This window comes from Copadichromis virginalis, linkage group LG12 (assembly GCF_057382275.1).
Source record: "Copadichromis virginalis isolate Kocher_CV1m ecotype Utaka linkage group LG12, C_Virginalis_male_GT1.1, whole genome shotgun sequence".
NCBI lineage: Eukaryota > Metazoa > Chordata > Actinopteri > Cichliformes > Cichlidae > Copadichromis > Copadichromis virginalis.
This window is the reverse complement of record NC_140629.1, coordinates 25,740,393-25,756,673: the sequence shown is the minus strand read 5'-3', so window position 1 is coordinate 25,756,673 and position 16,281 is coordinate 25,740,393. Positions and strand designations below refer to the sequence as shown.

Here is a 16,281-nt window from a genome sequence, read left to right as displayed (position 1 = left end):
GGACATCATGGCTTGGTTTTTGTGGTCACATGTGGAAAAAAAAACAATATATGCACAGCTACTTGGTGGACTGGAGCAGGTGGATTTCTGTATACACATCAAAGGTAAAGCGATGCAAACAGGATGCAACTCAGCACAATAAGTTGGCAAGTAAAACTTCACCATGACAACGATCTGCCTTGACAGTGTCAAAACAAAAGGAAACAAAAAAAATTACATCATTAAAAGCAGAATGTGTTAGAGGTTTGCATTTAATGATACACTAGAGCTACACCAAGTGTATTTAAAGTCACTTATTCTCATTCACAATGTCATCAATGACTGGGGGCAAAGATTTCCATCGACTCGACTGTATTCCCACTGAACATCCATCTTTTCTTACCCGATTTAATTAAACTGGAAGGGGACAACTTGTCAAAGACTAAGCCACAAGCCACTCATCTCAACTCCCTACAATAGCTTGATTTTTGTTGACAGTTTTTGTGAGCAACTTTTCTGCTCGCTGTGAGTGTACGTCAGCCAATAACCGTTTCTGCACAATTTTTCAGCTAAAAATTAAAAACAAATTATTAGAATACACATATTTTTCAGTGAGTCATCTGTTACGTTATAATCAATCCTCTGTTGATTTCTTTCTGTAACATTAGGCAAGCCTACTTCTCAAATCAAGCACTCTTTTCACAACTCCTTAATGGGTGTAATAACTGTTCTGAGTAATGAACCCCTGTTGATTTTGAAGTTATTTATTTCATAGCTTGAAATATAAAAGACATGTATGAAAAAAAAACAAAAACAAATGCAAGTCATGCCACATATTTGAGTATTACTTAAAAAATTCACAAATAACAGAAAAGTGTTCTTGGCAGTGAGCAACAGAATTTGGACAATTAAGCTAGTATTCAACATAATACTGAAAATCAATAACTTGCCAACTCACCTCTAGCTGCTGAGCCTTTGGGTTTTTAAGGTCACAGAGGGAAGTGTTAATTCTATGGTTGTGTTTGACACAGCGCTGGGTTGTGTTCTGGGGCATTGGGAACATCTGGCGCACCAACGTCAGCCGACCGATAGACTTCATGACTAACTCCTGCAAGTCATAGTCCGAGATCTCCTGAAAAAGGGTAGAATAGAGGAATAGGTATAGGAGAGGAAAGAAGGGATGAAGTAAATGTAGGTATGAAATTAACAACTTCATTATGCAGCCATAAAGCCAGCATGAACAAAATACAAAAGAACTGTAACTGCGCACACAAAATAAAAGCAAAAATAGAAAAACATGGTTGAATATTACACCTCAAAAGCCTCAGATCTAATTCCTAAACAAGTAAAAGTTAGGCTTTGTTTTAGATACCCTATGTTTCTCGTTATCGCCACACCGAGCGATGAAAAGCTGTCTACATCATATGCAAAAATAGTTATTAGATATGAAAGGTACAAGTCAGCCTATGGAAAGAGGAAGAGAGAAGGGTAAAAAATATCTGCGTGTTGGCCTGACTGTGCGCATATGTTTGTTATGTGCACACATGTGCGTTTGCACGTACTCTGTATGTCCTTGCAAAACCTTGGGGGAGGAATCACTGCTAATTTTAGCCCTAGGACACACACTCTCCTCCCCCGCTCTCCATCCATGGATCTCCATCCATCCTCCATGCAGAGGGTCATGTGGTGATGAGATGAGAACTGACGTTTATCGTCCCTGGTGGAGGTAATGCTGCCATCAACTGAAACAGCTTTTACTTCCTTTGTATGTGTATGCAGTGATTGTGTTTGTGTGTGATTTCATGTGTCTTTTGTGCCCATGCCAGTCTGTGCATAAATCAGTCAGTTTTTTTTTTTTATGAGACTGTTTTTAAGCCGTACAATCATGAAAAACCCTTATGATTCCCTTGTGTATGCACCTGAGTCCACTTGATAGGATTGAAAGGACTCAGATTATGCACATGCACAAACAATCCATCACACACACACTTTGTATTAGTGAAGGGTAATATTATAGATAACACACTTCATTGACTAATAGGAATGGATTTTAATTGAGTGTAATTAACGTCCATTAAGACCCGTGAGTCCTCATGGGATATGATCAATGGTGATTAGAGGTTGTTTTATATGGACTTTATTGGTATACCCAGTGTCATCTGCACTAATAAGGATGATGTATTGCCTTTGCAATGGCCCCTAGATCTCCACACCACCAGACACAAAAATATTCATTTGCTTCTGCTTAGAAGTTGATTTTCAAGTTTCTGCTTTTTATACTTTTACCTCTGTGGTCATATTTTACTGGAACCAGATGTAGTTCTACAGTGGATTTCAATTATTTATAAAAGTTAACAACAAAAGAATGGAATTTATACCTTGACAAATTACTCAAACAACTTAACATGTTTAACCTTGCATTAACACTCTGCGCTCTGAAGTATATACTTTCTAAACAGTCCAAATAAGGAATCCGTTTGCTGGCTTAGGGGTGAAAACGTGGCAAAAATCCCAAACAGCTGAAGACATAAAACCCTGAAGGGGACTGAATTACAAAGCCAACAAAAAAAAGAAGATCCAGAGCAGAGAGAAAATGCTGAAAATTGCTAAAAAGGCAGATTTGTGGGCCGAAAGAGAATTAAGATGCACAGCAGGCCGTCAAGGGCATGCAAAGAAAGATCGGTAGACAAAAATTATCCAGAGTGCACCACTCAAAGGATCAAATGCAAACAAATATAGATGAACCAACACACAGCAAAAACAGAGACAAAGACACACTGAATTGGGAGGTTTGAGGTTTGCCCTCTAAACAGGGATTTGTCCCTCTTCCTTTGTCATGTTCTGTTTGGCTCTTTGTCCGGATCTCCCTGGGGATAAACTAAAGTGACATCACCCAGTGTGACTTTCAGTGCTCTGAAAGTTGTTAGCCTTTTAACAGCTAAGACAAAATGAATATGACACATGGATGCACATACAGTAGACCGGCGTGAAGAAACACACATGCTCTCATCTACAACCCTAGAGTCTCGGGAAGGAGAGGGTACTGCTACACAGTTGATATTAACCTCATATAATCACTTCGCTCTTTTTCACGAGTTTCACTTTACCCCAACCTTCCCTCAGGCCACTAACCATTAACCTTTCATGGACTTCTTCAATCAAAACATTATAAGACCAACGCTAAATGCCTCTGCAACACTGAGTTAAAATAGGGGTGAGGTTCGAGTTGGATTTACAACAATGACCCTGAAACATCCATGAAATAATTACTGCTCATTATCTAATTACCAGCTCAAAATTTTAATTCTTTAATTCCCTCTTTCATGCCCATCGTCATTTTTGTCTAGTTTCAAATTACTTACTCAGTCTTTTAGTCCTAACCAACAACTGAACAAAGGTGAGATTGTTTTATCACTCATTCCTTTTAATCCTCTTAAAGATTAGCATTTAATTACAATATCACTTGGTCCTTATGTCGGTGTTGTGGGCTTAAATTCTACACACCAAGGCCAGCTACCTCAAACTAAACACACTAGGTCAGTCATGACAGCCAGAATGCCCTAAACCTAATTTCTGGAGTTCATCATGAGCTGTTTACTCTGTAAATCAAATCCGTTCAATTTATCCCCATTCTTGTCGACCATTTTACCCTTATCCAGATACTTCTTTCCCCATGGTATTTCTCCCCTTCCCTTTCATTTCTCTTGGATGACAGGAGAAAGCTACTTTTATTTATTTTTGGGGGGGTTTTCTGTTTGTCCTCCGCTACTCAACTGCTGAGCCCATCAGTGCCCATAATAATCTCCTCTGGCTTTAAGTCTTCTCACATGTTCACTTCAGGAAAGAATAAAAAAAAAAAAGAGCATGAAGAAGAGAGAGACTAGGATGAATGAAGCTGTTCAAAGCAATACTCAGAAGAAAGTATAACCCAAAATTCACTACAGTCTGCTGTATTACACCAGCCTACCTGCTGGTGATAGGAGATCAGTAAGCACAGTGTATTACAATGTGAATGTTAGACATGATGGAAGTGATAAGACTAACATCCCATATCTGATAATGTCTAGATAAATATTAAATCTTTAAGAAATGCATTACATCCATAAAGGCTTCAAAAAGCAAAGAAGGGTAAAAGAAAGTAAAATGGGATTTAACTAATAATCATATTATTTAAACTATTGCCGTTAGTGTTAAGAAAGGGAGGGTTGTAGCACACGGCCACAGAAGAAATGTACTTTAAGTCTTTAAATCCTTAAATTCTATTAGATTTAGAAGGTTGATAGAAAGAACGCATCAAGATGATGGAGAAAATCTGCGGCAAAGTGAAATACCATGCAAACACACAACACACCAACACTATGCAGACAAGTTATGAGGCAGGAGCAAGGACAGAATTATGATCAAATGTGTTCTAATTCAGATTTCCAAGCCATGCAGGGAAAGGTGGATGAGAGAGGTGCCACGTTTTCCTTCAACAAGGCAAAAAAAAAAAGATCCGACAGTTTCGGCGTAGCCACTTATTAACAACAAGGGTATGAGATAGCTGAAGTCATAGCGAGCAATTTCAAGCTGTGGACACAGTATGCACAAATGTAGACTCATTCTCTCCCAGCAAGTCCTTCTGGAGCAGCAAATAAAATTGTTCTTTAACTTAGCTGAGATTGCAGCCTTAAGTTAGAGTCACTTTGTATCCTTAATCTGTTTCCAAGAGCAATAAATGAAACTAACCACCACACAGTAGGCTTTAATAGAGTTCAATTATGCGAAAGTCTGTAGAATGTTCTTAAATTGGACAAGACCTCATAATCCAGCAATTATATTTAAAAAAAAAAAGAAAATCCGAATAGTTCCAGTTACATGGCTTTCATAGTGACGTGTTAAGCTCCAAATTGACAGAAAATGCTAATCTCAAAGCATCTTATTACTATGCATTTTTCCTCTGAGAGGCAGAAGAGACAGACGAATGGAGCGAAAGAAGAACAAAAAGGAAACGGGTGTGAACGACCACAGAAAAGATCAAGAATAACGAATAATGGGGAAATTGTGAATGAGCGGGGTCAATAGTGGAGTTATCCTCCAAAATGTAAGGGGCAAACAGAGAGAAAGAGAAGTCATGAACATCTCTTATCACTTCTTCTCCCCACACCCCTCATCCTCTTCTCCTGAGAAGAGCAAAGGAGATGGGTAAAGGAAGGATGATCAATTATGAACTGTGAACTCCCCCTCAGTGGGGCTGTCTGACTGTTGGCTGTAGATAAAGCACAGTTATGACAACCATACAGTACCCTCTCATCCATAATAATCTACAGGGATGGAGAGGACTTTCACACATAGGAATATTCATTCTCCACAGAAGAAGTACAAGAGGACATTCTATATGACAAAATATTTTAACCGCTCATCTATTTTAAACACCCTCTGAACCATTTCATGTGGCCAATGGAATATAGTGTGCGCATCACAGAAATCTATGACTATATTTTTGTCTTGATTTTTACATTTTATGCAGGGAGACTTGGTAAGCATTGATTTTTAGCATAAAAAAAACTGTGTGTGTGAGAGAGAGAAAGAGATATAGGAAACAAAGAAGCTCTGTCATTCACAAAAGTCTGAAATTGCTTAGAAATGAGCTTTTTTTAAAGTCATAGGTGCCTGACCACTGTTTTTTGCTACCCTCAAAGTAAAGGTTTATCTTCTTTTTTTTAAATAACTAACAAGCAGCTACTTGAGTTTTGCTTATGAATTTATAATTAGTAACAAACCACAGGCAGTACAAAAAGAATAGCTAATGATTACGCAATTTGTAGAGAATGAATCTATATTAGCTGCGGTGCTTCAAACGTATTCATGATCTTATCATCACCTAATGATTCATTCATTCATTCCAATCTGTTCTTTGGAAACGCGGTTTTATCTACTACACACACTGGTGTGAAAAGTGTTGGCCCCTTCCTGATTTCCTGTTTTTTTTTTGTATGTTTGTCACTTAAATATTTCAGATAATCAAAGAAATGTAAATATTTGACAAAGATAACAAAAACATTCGAAATGAAGGTCTTTATTATTTACTGGGGAAAAAAATCCAAACCTCCATGGCTTGTATGAAAAAGTGATTGCACTCCCCTCTGGTGTGACATCATTGGAAAGCTAAGTTCAATTTAAGTGGCAGTAGCCAGGCCTGATTACTGCCACTGTTCTCAATCAAGAAATCACTAAAATAGGATCTGCTTTACAAAGTGGAGTAGACCAAAAGTTTCTTAAAAGCCAGACATCATGCTGCGATCCCACGAAATTCAGGAACAAATGAAAAACAAAGCCTTTTCCACATCTATCAATGTGGAAAAGGTTATAAGCCATTTCTAAAGCTGTACGAAGAGTAAGGAGATGGGTACGGGGTTTGTTGTGAGGCCACATAAACAACCCAAAACATCCCTCCTCCATCACTGTGCTTGACAGTTGTTATGAGGTATTTGTGGTGTGGTTTTGTTGTGTTTCGCTAAACGTGGCACTGAGCATTATGTCCAAACATTTCCACTTTGGTTTTAGATGTAAAACATGCAGCCATGCTCTTATATAGACCTATTCTGTTCCTGCTGTAGGCAGGAAAACAGAACAGCTGTGCCGTGGACCGGTCTTTGTTTAGAATTTTTAAGCAGTTAATAAAAGGCTAGAATGTTGCCAGATGACAGCTTACAGTTTCAGGACTTCACCAGTGTTCCCTCCTTTGCTTTTTTTGTAACAGAAGCCTACATTTATGTGACTGGTCCAAGAACTCAGACTGAAAGCAAAGTATAGTTTATTAGGCCGCTGAATCCGTATTTAGCCAAACAGGCATCTAAATAATGATAGTCTTCTTCACAGGCTGCTTGTTATTGCCATCAGAAAAACAAAATATACTAAGACATCTTGTAAAAGCAAGCTTTTGTCAAAATCCCTAATGGTACATGGGAAATGGACATTATGATATGCATTCTATTTTATTTAGCAGATAAGTGACATAAAAAGCCCTGTCTGAAGTAATTAAGTAAAACAGAGTCATTGTTTTGGTCTGATTTATTCACATTTTACATCTGAACAATCATGTTGAATAAAAACCAGGGCTCCCTTGGTTTCCTCCACTCTGTTGAAGTGAGAAAATACAATAAATAAATAAAAAAAAGTTGAGGGGTTATCTAAGGTACTGGGGGAGATTGTAAGTGTTACTGGAGCCTCAAAGTCTCAAAATCTCTAATGGATGTCATGCATTCCAATGCATGAAGAGAAACACTCTCTTTGCATAACCGAGCAAATAATAGGACTAGCAGCAGTTAGCAGCAGTGTTATGCTACAGTTAGAGGCTTGAAAATGGAAGAGAGAGAAAAAGAGAGAAACTACAGTACACTCAAGCATCTAGATATATTTTCTTGTTTTGTCCCACATTGCGTGTACGCTGCTTTTTGCTCTTCTCCGATGTATCTGCTTGTGTATATGGTTGTGTGTTTGTTAGTGTGTGGCAGAATGGGCTCCCTGTTGTGCCCTGCAAGTTCATTGTAATGCCCGAGGCTGCCAAGACACACTGCATTAGCTTGTAGTGCACATACACCCCCTAACATGCACACGCACACGCAAAAAATGTAGCTAATTCTGCTGTTTTTCTAAAAGGCATTTCTCGCGAAGCAAGATCAAAGATCGGCTCCTATTCAAATTAATGGGAAATTACAGCCAGCATTAAAGTTTCATTATGTTTCGCTTATGACCAGCGCTCACTCTGATCAGCGATCATGAACACGGATGAGAGAAATACACAGGGTGATAACTGTACACTCTGAGGAACAGGAAATTGACTTTGTGAACTGTTTGGTCTTGTCTACAACTGTTAATCCAAAAAAGCATTGAACTAGAACTGATTGTGAACTTTTAAAGGTCATCCACCGATGGCATGTGTGTTTTTGTAAAAACTGATGTGAAACAAAAAGAGCCAAGTTTTCTCTCAAATATCCAAAAGATAGGAGTCAAAAAAGGGTTTTTGGATATACAGCCAGAAGTATTCACAGAATAAATAAAAGAACAAGGTCAACACAAAGCATACAAAGTACATGATACACTGTCATGGCACTTACCTCGTTAATCAGGATCCAGTGACAATCGAAGGCCACCAGGTTTGTCTCCACCACCTACGAAAACACAAGACACAACATTTTCTTTTTAAATTGCGCTTAATCTCTGTGACCAACAAAGGCAACAGTGGTCAGGCTTTTTATGATTTACAGTAAAATAAATTATTACAGACTTTCATATAAAGGCTACTGTCATTGTGAATCACGACTTCTAAAGTGTGAATATGATGGTAAACAATTTAGTGGAAAGCTGCAACGGTGAAGCGTGAAGGTGTGAAGCTCGACACAGAATTTCTATCAAAGGTGCTCAAGGTATCAGTCAAAAATCTTTTCAAACACATGCAAATGTAGTCATGCTTGCCTGACCCAAATACAGCCTTCAACATCAAGTATTTTATCACTTTACACAATTTAGGCAAACTTCTGAGGGGATTTCATTTGCTTTTCCTCCTGCAGTGATCTCTGTGTGTGCGAATAACACAAGACAAAATCAGGGGCAAACAAAAAATGCCTCAGAATTGTGTGTTTTTCAGCCTAGAGAAAAACAAAACAGTCTCCATGAAGTGCAACTTAAATATTTATATGTGTCTATCTAACCAGCAGCTACACAAATGTTAAACGCTGCAGTGAGGACACATTGGAAAAGGGCTGTCTACCGCAGAGAACAGAGAGAGAACAGTACTATAGTCAAGGCTAAACCTTTGGAACTTCAGACATACCTGCAGTATATTTGCACATATCGTACATTTCTATTAAAAGGCTAATCTGCTCTGCTATATACGTATAGCAGTAACAGTTCTTTGTGTGTGTGTGTGTGCGTGTGTGTGCACGTGTGTGTTATTCGTCTGTGATCACTTTTAACAATGACATATGATATGAGGACATCAATGACATAATAAGTAGATATTTTTGTTTGTGTGTGTGTGAGTGTGTGTTTGAATAAAACAACAGACTTCTTCTCATTAGTATTTGGAGTATTTGGTATTGATCTATTGAACCTAATCTAATTAGCTTTGTCTTTAACACAGTAATCTAGTTCATTACTTTTACCAAAGTCAGTAATCACATTACACTTACTAGCAATTAGTTCAGTTGTGGTAGATAAATGCTCGAGGTTTGCATCAGTGGCAGAAAAAAACAAAACACCCAAAAAAAAAGACAATTATGTGATGGGAAAAGGAAGAAACTGGTAACGGGAACAGTAAAGGGTCTGCACTTATTAGCATTTATATATTATGCATACTATATTTATATCCCATTTAACCTTTGCTAGGATCCACAAAGAGCTTTGTTATGTGTTTCTCATTTAGCCATTCACACACTGGCAAAGGGCTGGAGCTGGCGAGGTGTTTACCTGCTTTCAGGAGCAACATGGGGTTTAGTATCTTTCCCAGGGACTCTTTGGCACATGAAGGCGATCAGCCCTCCAACCCCATGACTACTGGACAGCCTGCTCTAAAACCTGAGTCATGGCCAACCCCATGCATCTTAAGCAATGTCATGGTGAACTGCAAAATTAAACATTTACTGAACAGACTGAACAGAGATCAGAGGGTTGAGTACTCTTACCTTGCTTTTGACTTTCTTCTGTCAAAAACACTCACCTTTGCTTTTTACCTCTTTTGTCTCTCATTTTCATCCTCCCAGAACCACCCTCTAATTTTTGTTCTCTTATCGTTGCTCTCCCCTCACCTCTCATCCCATCATCGGGCTTTAATTACTCACTTCTCACTCTGTGACTGCTCCTACTCCTTTTCTTCGCTCGCTCTCAGCCCTTCTCCCTTCAATCCCAGAGTAAAAATAGAGTGCCACTCATATTATCATTAGCTATAATTGTCTAGGTGACTATAGAACATCACGCCATAAATCACTTTTTAAAGAAAAGGCAACAGCTGGAGAGGGTGGCGGTGTGTGGCTAATAATGGTTTAATCTCCCACCGAATCGCCATAAAACTTATAACACAGAAGGCTGCTGTAAAACACTCGACAGAAAACATAGTTTCGACATAGACAAGGTGTAAGGCGGAGTGACTGAGCTGTAAGACACAATATTTTTCTTAATTTTAGTTTTTTCTGTCAGAACCTCTGTTCCCCTCTACTTTCACTTATCCCCTCCATGTACGGGATCTGAAATGTAAGTAATGTGGTTTTTGTCGTTTTGTCCTGTCACAATGTTTCTGTTTATCTCCACTGAAAAATTGAATGAGTGGGCAGCGATAAAGGCAAAAAGGAGAGGGGAGAAAGACAACACAGGTTTCTCAAACTCAACTTTTCTGGTCAGCTCTCTTTCTGGCTTAATGTCCTTTTTTGCAGTCCTCTCTCTTGGTATTAATTATGAGTATTTGTGTGGGATTGCTTGCAATATTTCCGCTTTTTAAATATGAAAAACTTTAATCTGATATTTTATTCAAGATCATGGGAAAGTGAATGTGCTTGGACTGCAACATTGCTAAGCCAGATAGTACGTGGGTAGTAGACCACAAACAAAGTTTTTACAGCAGAATATTACTTTGTAATGAGCTGATAAATGATCTTCACCTGTCAGCGGTTTCAGTGTTGTGGTTGTCTGGTGTCGCTGCTTGTACGCAACTACTGCTGGTTCTGTAGTAAGTGCTTCCACTTTTCCCATTATGACCTCCCTCTAGCATCCGTATGGACAGATGTTTTAAGCTAATTAGTGAAATGGAAGATTCATAGAACTAGACATGACTCCTCAGGGGTTGGAATTGTTCAATACACTCTCTCAGACAAACACACACACACACACATATTCACACTCATACACACACAAGAACCAAACACCCACAGCTACAACAATTACTGCTGCTAAGTCCCGAGGCTGGTTTGTCTGTGTGCTTGCCCTTGTGTATTTGTCCAGATGTACACACACTTACAAAACATTACAGCCTTCGTGCCACCAATGGAGGAAGGTAGGGGGGGGGGGGTCACCTGGGCATCATTCCTTTAGTGATAGCAAAGAAATCCTTGTGACCTCTCGGCCCACCTTCACAAAAGCTTCAATTCGCCACAGTTCTTCTTCTCTGAAGTCAGAAGATCGCACTAAAACCAGCTCCGTGGTCTGAGACAAATCCAATCACCTAGTGTCAATATAAGTAAGCCTTTTCTCAAAGTCTGAAAGCACACACAGAGAACTAAGACTGATCTGTAACATCATGCTACAGCGCACACCAGTCTTGTACGTGTTTATCAAGCGGCCGTGGGACCACCAAACACTGTTTTGATCCTGCAAATGACCTCTGCTCACCTGTCACTCCCGAAGGAGTACAACAAAGAGAAATTGTTGATTTTGGCAAATGGTTTAGCTTGACACACAAGTGTCAGGGTTTGCCGCTCACACTGAGGTCTGACTTGACAAAAGAGGGCGTATTGCTAATATTTTACTCACACACGTTATGCTAATGCACACGCATAATAAATATGAGCCTATACAGCACATTTTAGACAACTGTTCAAACAAACAAGGATATACGACTTCTTTTACAGACTGCTGTATATTCCCTGTATAGTGGGGCACTCTGTGTGAGAGGTTAAGAATGTAAAAGCAGTGGTATGATGCCTGAAGTGAGAGAGTGGGTGTTGTTATTGAATAAAGTGCTCTAAATTAAAAATTAGTAGTGTCATTTAATTTCATGCACTATTTGTGATCAAATCAAGCAAACAGCCTACAGCCAACCCTCCAAACTAGGCATATCCAGCTTCACATTTGAACATGCAAGCACAAGCTGTGAATTTATAAACACACAAAGAAAAAAAATCTATAAACACAACCACAGTGATCCATTTCTACTTCTTCTTCTTTCACAGTCCACTGTGGTTCATCCAAGTGTGGTTTTTGATCACTGTAATTAATTTGTGTTCCTGTGCGTGCACAAGTGTGTGCCGGTCTGCGCTTGAGTGTGGACATAGGGGTCTGTGATTACTATTATCATCTACAACCCTTCATTCCACCTGGAATCATAATATGAAAGACACTTGGACTAGAACAGAAGAGAAACTTTAGGAAAGCAGGAACAGATGAAAGCGAAACAAAGAGACAGATAAAGAAGTTTACAAACTGATGGAGTGACACAATGCATTATAACCAGTGTTTTACTTCATCTTTTTTATTTTCCATATTTTGTATCAATGATATTTCCAGCTTTTTTTTTTATCATCTACTTATCTGCTCATCCACTGTGCTGCTGGAAAATTAAGCTACCCAGTGATTTGAGAATGCTTAGTTAACCAAATAAAGTTATATTTGTGGCAAGGTTTATTTTCATACTTAAAATAATATGATGGAAATCAGAGTCAGGACTCAAAAAGCAGAATCAGAATTAAAATCTGTTAAATCTAAATTATACACAATAAAACAATCTTGCTGTGTTGCATTCATATGAATGGTTTCCAATTTGTTTATTACCAGAGATGGGAGTCTCTCTAGTTCCCACTTTTGGTTTTGATTAGCATGGTTGTCCCACTGTCAGATCAAGCTAGGGATACTTTCTACATAGTCATCTACCATTAACTTGCTCCTTCTTCAGCGACTCTTCCTTCTTTCAAATCTAAGTTACAAAACATATGAAAACTGCAGCTATACAAAACACAAAGCGGGCTTTTACTAACCCATTACCCCCATTTATTCAGCCCGCTACTCAGCCTCCCTGTGCATGAAATAAGCATTTAGCACTCACCAACTGAAGCACTTTTCCCCGAAACATACAGTAACTGCTATATGTCAGCACCTCACCCACATTGCTCCCACAGTGTGCTTTATGCATGATGCATGGTTGAGATTGTGTGTCTTGATGTCAAGCACGTCTGTTCGTACTGTGCTAAAAGACAAGATGGCAAGCAAAGGGTGGTGCATTATGACTGTGCTCAGCCTGAGCACTGCCAAAAATGTAATCCACAGAGCAAAGCAAACAGACTTCAGCAATTACAGTGCTAACTAGACTTCTAATGTTAAGCCTCTTTTTTGTGTACATAACTGAATTTCAAAGGGTGTCCCACACCACATTCACCCAAATACATCATCTTGACATTGACATCCTGCTTGTCCTCCTCTTGTGATACCTGCTTGTCATGTAGCGACATAAACTCGCCTGACATGCATGTATCTCTGCATCTGGGATATGACAGTCATAAATGAAGCAGTAAATTATCATGTTAGATAGTGCCTTTGGGAAATAATACAGTGTATCCTGATTTACTGTGTGTCTGTGTATGTAGAAAACAGGCACACAAATACTTTTTTACACAAGCAACAGACAGCTGTTTGCTAACACACAGTAACTGTTGTGTTTTCAAGACTTCGGTGTGCACTATCCAATAAAAACAGTCAGACCACACAGGCATAAACTGTGTAGATGGGTGGCAAATTAAAAGAGAAAAACTGAAACCATTATATAGATCGTGTAGTTCATTTATGCTGCGGTGAGCATTTTGCTGGCATTGTTTGGACCAACTTGTCCCCTTATAGGTAAGGGTCACTGCAAATCAATACAAATCTGTTCTGAGCGATCACCTCTATTCTATGTTGAAGCATTTCCTTCCAGGATCAGTGGTCTTGTCATCTGTGGGTCACGAGGGGGTCAATGAAAAGTGTGGTGATTATGAAAATTATATAAATATATGTAATAGCCTCAAAGGTTGCAACTTTAAAGCAACCAATCAATTTGGTTCTTACTAGTTAATTAACTAATACATTTCCAAGGCCATAGTTAAGACACAATCCAAATTTTAAAACACAAACTAAATAACAAATAATTATAACTGTGGCTTTTACTGTATTTACAGTACATGCTGCCAAAGGAAAACAGCCTTCTTTGTGCTGAACGCGCTTGAGAAACGTGACATGAATCACATGGGTGTAAGACCTGTGCGATTCTTCCCAACAACTAATGACTCTAAATCACTACCATAACTGTTTAATTAGTTTGATCAAGCTGCGGTCACACGCCAATGAACTAAAAAGCCTATAACGGTTGTGCATGCATTGTGAAAACAGAGCGGTAGGTGGAAGAGACACAAAGATACTAAACATTACACAATGTGACTATGCCTGTGTGAGTATTAATTTGTGTGTGTGAGAGTATTTCACAGATTATTGTCTCTTTGGAAATCCTATTTGAATAGTTCTCTCCTGCACACACCTGTCACACTCAACAAAATCAAGGAAAACCTCATCTTGAGTAGATCTCGCACTGTTCACCATCCAATTGCACAAGAGACTGCCATTGCTGATCAATCACTTGCTTTTTGATGAAAACAGGGGAGAAAAGAGCAGCAGAGTCATTCACCTATTCTGAATGCTGTCTGCAGATGTTTTTTTTCAGCAGCAGCTTTCTTTTCTTACTTTCTGTCTTTCTTTTTCCTCTTTATGTCTGACATACTGTATAATGTAAGGCTAGGACAGCAAAGGTCTTGCAAAAGTATGTGTTGTGACGGCAAGGAGTAGCAGGGCCAACATGGAAGGCATCTATCATCCTCAAACTGTGTGTTTTGGTGTGTGTCTGTGTGTGCACAGCGGAGCACACAAGACTTTGCGTGCACTGTATGCGTGTGCTTGTCGGCCTTTTGGTTTATTGATCTGACCACAGATCCGAGCACTGCTGAATCCACAGAGAGATTGTATAACACACGCACAACACAGCGTGCGCGTACAATTGCACGCATTCACCACAACCACCACCAGCAAATATGACGATGTCTATTCAACCTGACATTTAGATATGAACGGATCAATGACTGGAACAAATAGAATAAGCTGTCTTGATAGGCCCAAGGTACATATTTGTCTATGCACATGTGTGTTTGTGTGTGTGTGTGTGTGTGTGTGCTTGTTCTTTATATTGTTATAGGACTTTAAATGAGTTATAAGCTGCTTTCTCTTGGAGTACAGCAGAAAATGGGGTGTGGTCTTTTCATTTCACACATCACTATTTATGTCCACAACCTATATAAAATATTCCTCTGTCTCTCAAGTTATAGTAGAAAAGTGGCTATTACAGCAAGCTTGACTCAGATCACAAGCTTCCTTCTTTTCAAGGGTTCCTTTTATTTTTTTGGACTCTATTAAAAAATATTAGCAACTATGGAATTATGGAACTAATTTTATTTTCAGTCCAGTCGTGTACCTGACCATTTTCAAAGAAATCTGTTTTTCTGTTTTAATTTAATTTATCAGTTCCACCAAATAGGTAACACATATTATTTGTGTGCATATATCATCACTCTGTCTCTAAACAAATAGCTCAATTTTTTTTAATACATTCTGAGAAAGCCTAGCAGGGGTGTAGAGTGGAGTCGTGTTAAAAATACATTAAAATTTGGTATTAAAGGTCAACTTAATTTTTTAGTGTTTAAAAATAGACTAAAAGACTGATCTGAACTTCAAGTGATATAGTGTTTGTTGACAGTCTGAATGTCTGGAAGTGTGGGAGCTAATTGACCTGAGGCACCAACCAGAGGGCAGCAGGTCCAACAAGTGGTGAGCAGGGTGCAACGGGTCACATGTGATGGCCCTGCTTTTCCTGAGACAGACTCATGTCCTTAAGAAATTGTACAAAATCCAGCAAAGAGCCGACACAAAAACTGGGTGAAGTGAATAGCCCTTTATTTATCTACTGTTCGCCAGATCCTTGTCAGCATTTGCTTACTGGCAAGTGAGTACAGAGAAAAACAAAGCAGAACAGAACAGAACACAGGTGAATTAATTTTGAAACAGCAGGTTTATGCTAAATACATATGATTTTCAAAACACAGATACAGAAAGGTTTTTATTTCCAGGTGTAGAAAAGAAAGTAGTGATGCTGCTGCAAGTGAGAGCCCTAACCCTGCACCAAAAAGCCAAAAGGCAGAGGAAAAGTCTGTCTGAAGAAACTGAAACCATAATGTCCTAAAAAGAAGGCTAGACAATATTAAATACGTCTACCTTCTATTCATCTCCCCAGCTGAACAATAAAAATTGAGCTTCATTCATTGTGCCTCATTGAAGATTACATTTACTTAGCTATGTATCTGCATCAATGGCTTGTGAACAAAACACGTTGAAATTTAAAATATGACGTCTAAACTTGCACAAAAAATATAAAATAAAAAATAACCAATACTTTAGCTTGAAGGTCCCCTTTATGGCTCAGTCTCAGTAGAGTTAATATAGTAAAGCATCCTCATTGCAAGTAGAAAAAAATTAATGGTTGCC

At 38.8% G+C, this 16,281-nt stretch overlaps 1 protein-coding gene across 3 annotated transcripts in view; it reads right to left on the bottom strand.

Annotated features, from left to right (window-relative positions):
- grid2 (glutamate receptor, ionotropic, delta 2) overlaps positions 1-16,281 on the bottom strand; it is a 560,888-nt gene that overhangs the window by 162,744 nt on the left and 381,863 nt on the right. For all 3 annotated transcript variants that reach the window (XR_014923374.1, XM_085475651.1, XM_085475648.1), the window contains exons 5-6: positions 8,079-8,132; positions 938-1,111 (exon numbers count right to left, since the gene is read on the bottom strand). Coding sequence is in view for 2 of the 3 variants with exons in the window: in XM_085475651.1 (XP_085331777.1) it covers positions 938-1,111; positions 8,079-8,132 (228 nt within the window). In the remaining variant the exon portion in view is untranslated. The remainder of the gene's footprint in view (positions 1-937; positions 1,112-8,078; positions 8,133-16,281) is intronic.